General features: G+C 36.5%; 2 protein-coding genes across 3 annotated transcripts in view; one reads left to right on the top strand and one right to left on the bottom strand.

Annotated features, from left to right (window-relative positions):
- LOC137973666 (prolyl 3-hydroxylase OGFOD1-like) overlaps positions 1-1,116 on the bottom strand; it is a 13,114-nt gene extending 11,998 nt beyond the window's left edge. The window contains exons 1-3 of one of the 2 annotated variants that reach the window (XM_068820535.1): positions 870-1,116; positions 724-743; positions 479-627 (exon numbers count right to left, since the gene is read on the bottom strand). In XM_068820535.1, the coding sequence (XP_068676636.1) occupies positions 479-627; positions 724-743; positions 870-1,015 (315 nt within the window). In that variant the 5' untranslated portion in view covers positions 1,016-1,116. The remainder of the gene's footprint in view (positions 1-478; positions 628-723; positions 744-869) is intronic. The other variant, XM_068820536.1, reaches the window with a different exon arrangement.
- Positions 1,090-2,500, top strand: part of LOC137973671 (probable U6 snRNA-associated Sm-like protein LSm4) — a 2,955-nt gene continuing 1,544 nt past the window's right edge. The window contains exons 1-3 of the mRNA XM_068820543.1: positions 1,090-1,120; positions 1,210-1,251; positions 2,149-2,247. Of these exons, the coding sequence (XP_068676644.1) occupies positions 1,115-1,120; positions 1,210-1,251; positions 2,149-2,247 (147 nt within the window). The 5' untranslated portion in view covers positions 1,090-1,114. The remainder of the gene's footprint in view (positions 1,121-1,209; positions 1,252-2,148; positions 2,248-2,500) is intronic.

The raw sequence follows: 2,500 nt of genomic DNA, 5'->3' as shown, positions 1-2,500 counted from the left end.
CTTCAATTTGCCACCTTGGGATGTGCAACTTATACACTGTGATTTCTTTGGCTTCATTGGGAAATGATGCATGCATCTAGACAATGTACATGAAACTACAAAGAACAGCAACAACATAATTATAATACTATTGATTTCTTTGGGTAGTTGTTGGAGGCCCCATTCTCTTTTGAAGATCAAAGAAAACTTTCCTCACAGGAGACCTTGCAATAGAAGCTGAAATACAAAACATGCATGCAGTGAAAAAATGTTTGACCACCCTAACATAGAACACTTTCTTCTTCTTTAAAAAAGCCTGTTCTCAGGATTCCCAAGTACTAGCCCTCAACCATGCAAGGAAAAATGAAAGATGTAACCCCCTTTTTTAACATTTCTTCTTTTTTTTTTTTACAGGTAGCCCATTTAACGCTCAAGAAGCGTTCCTGTTAATAATGAATTAAATTTTCAATCTCAAATAGTGACTGATCAACAAGTTTACCTGATGGAATTTATACAAATCATTTGACTTCTGAAAGAACTTTAATTCCAGCAACTCCCTCTCTAATCTGTTCAAAAAATCCTCGTCTGAGATAAAATTTGGAATGACGCAGCACTTAAACGGCACTGTATGTATCACGGATCCTTTTTCTATCAACAAAGAGTAATAAATTTATAAGTTAAAAATGTAACGTGATGAGAAAATGCATGGAAAAATGATAAGTATAAGAGTGCACACATACGTACCACTTAAACTTTCTTGACTCCTGAAGGAATCGAAGAAATACAACTACCGTGAGTTTGGTGTCAGCTGTTTCTTTATGCTTTTATATCACGCTGAAAGCTTGTACAGTTCTCGCAAACGTGTACAAATTAAATTTAACTTCACAAACCTGAAAGCTTTGGCAAATTTAACCTTAAATTCCTCTTCCATAAAATAGTTGCTTAGAAGATCATTTTTCCAAGCCCTCCGTTTTTGCTTGGTCTTCTTTGATTCCGAATTTGAGGAAATTCCTTTTCTTTTTCCCGAGGATATCATTTTTGCTGGAGATGTGCAATTTTCACCAGGCGTTCCAAACTCTTGAGGCTTGGCTACGAAGTGCGGCTGTGTAACCTCACTTTGCTTCAAAAATCCAATATGGTGGTGAGTTGGTTTGCGAAAATCTGCAAGAATTTCTGAAAATTTTAGTCTTTTTTTTAATGCACATCTGGTTATTATTTTTTCAATCTTAGCTACCTCTTTCTCTTTTACGGACAGCACAAAACCATCCCATGGTGAGCAATTTATAAAGCTTACAGGTCTTGCAAACGTTCAGACAACGTAAGCTTAACAACGTTTCGAAACGTTTTGCTTTGTTAGCTTTCATTTCCTGAAAGGCCGTTGGGCGCCCTGGCTAGAGAAGCTTGAAAGGAGATGTATGAGACCGCAAAAACAAAATCAGGCAATTTACTGATGAATGCTGGAACATTTACTAAGCGGTCAGTGTATTAAAAACGCAGACTGCAGAAGGTTATAATTTAACTGTTGAAAAAGCCCAGACCCATTAGAAATGCTAACAGTTAAGCCTAAATATTGTTTTAGGCCTAATTAGGCCTACGATTAGCATTTCTAAGGGGTTTGAGCTTTTTCAACAGTTACGTTATAACCTCAGTCAGCATTTTACCCCTGGTCTGCAGTCTGCGTTTAACACTGACCGATTTACTACGCTCATCAGTGTGTATCAACTAATTGGCTAATTTTTATTGTCAATAAGCGGACAGACACATAAATTTATAATTTATGCGATAATGATGCGATATTGCTTGCGTCAGATGGAAGTTTCTCGCATTTTTGTCTCTCTTTCTTCTCATGTTCTGACTTAATTTTGACCCTTCTGCCTTTTTGTTATTGTAAAAAACAAATTGATGTCAGTTTTTCATGCGTCTGTTGTTATTGACAATGAATGGATCCACAGCTACTTTGACAATGTTATGACGCAATTCATGATCATTAACAGGACAGACTCGTGAAAAACTGACATCAATTTGTTAAATTCAGCATTTTCTGGGGTGTAGAATTGTGTAACACATCACCTCACAGTTAAGTCTTATGCTAAGGAAAGAGTAAGTACCTGTGAAACTGCGCAATCATGGAAGAATCTTGAGTTTTTTAGTATCATTTGTAACTTTCAGTTGGTTGAATTGAAAAATGGAGAAACCTACAATGGACACCTTGTGAGCTGTGATAACTGGATGAATATAAATCTTAGAGAAGTCATCTGTACTTCCAGGGCAAGTCATTAAATGTTTGTTGGGTTTTTACCAATAATTATCGCTGCACTTTGGATGTCTGGCACAATGATTGATACCAAAATTAATCTAGTGTCAGCTCATCAAGCCGTGAACAAAAGCCAATTTGTGTGTTAAGATTTTTAGGTCACTTTATTGTCATTGCTTTAGCAGTGGTGAAAGGAAAGCCTGAAAAATCCAGGTTTTTACAGAACTTAACTCATAACACCAGTGAAGTGCTCTACTAGTTTAGCTA

Source organism: Montipora foliosa, chromosome 10, assembly GCF_036669935.1.
Source record: "Montipora foliosa isolate CH-2021 chromosome 10, ASM3666993v2, whole genome shotgun sequence".
NCBI lineage: Eukaryota > Metazoa > Cnidaria > Anthozoa > Scleractinia > Acroporidae > Montipora > Montipora foliosa.
Note: the sequence above shows the minus strand (reverse complement) of the source record. Positions and strands in the feature narration are given on the sequence as shown.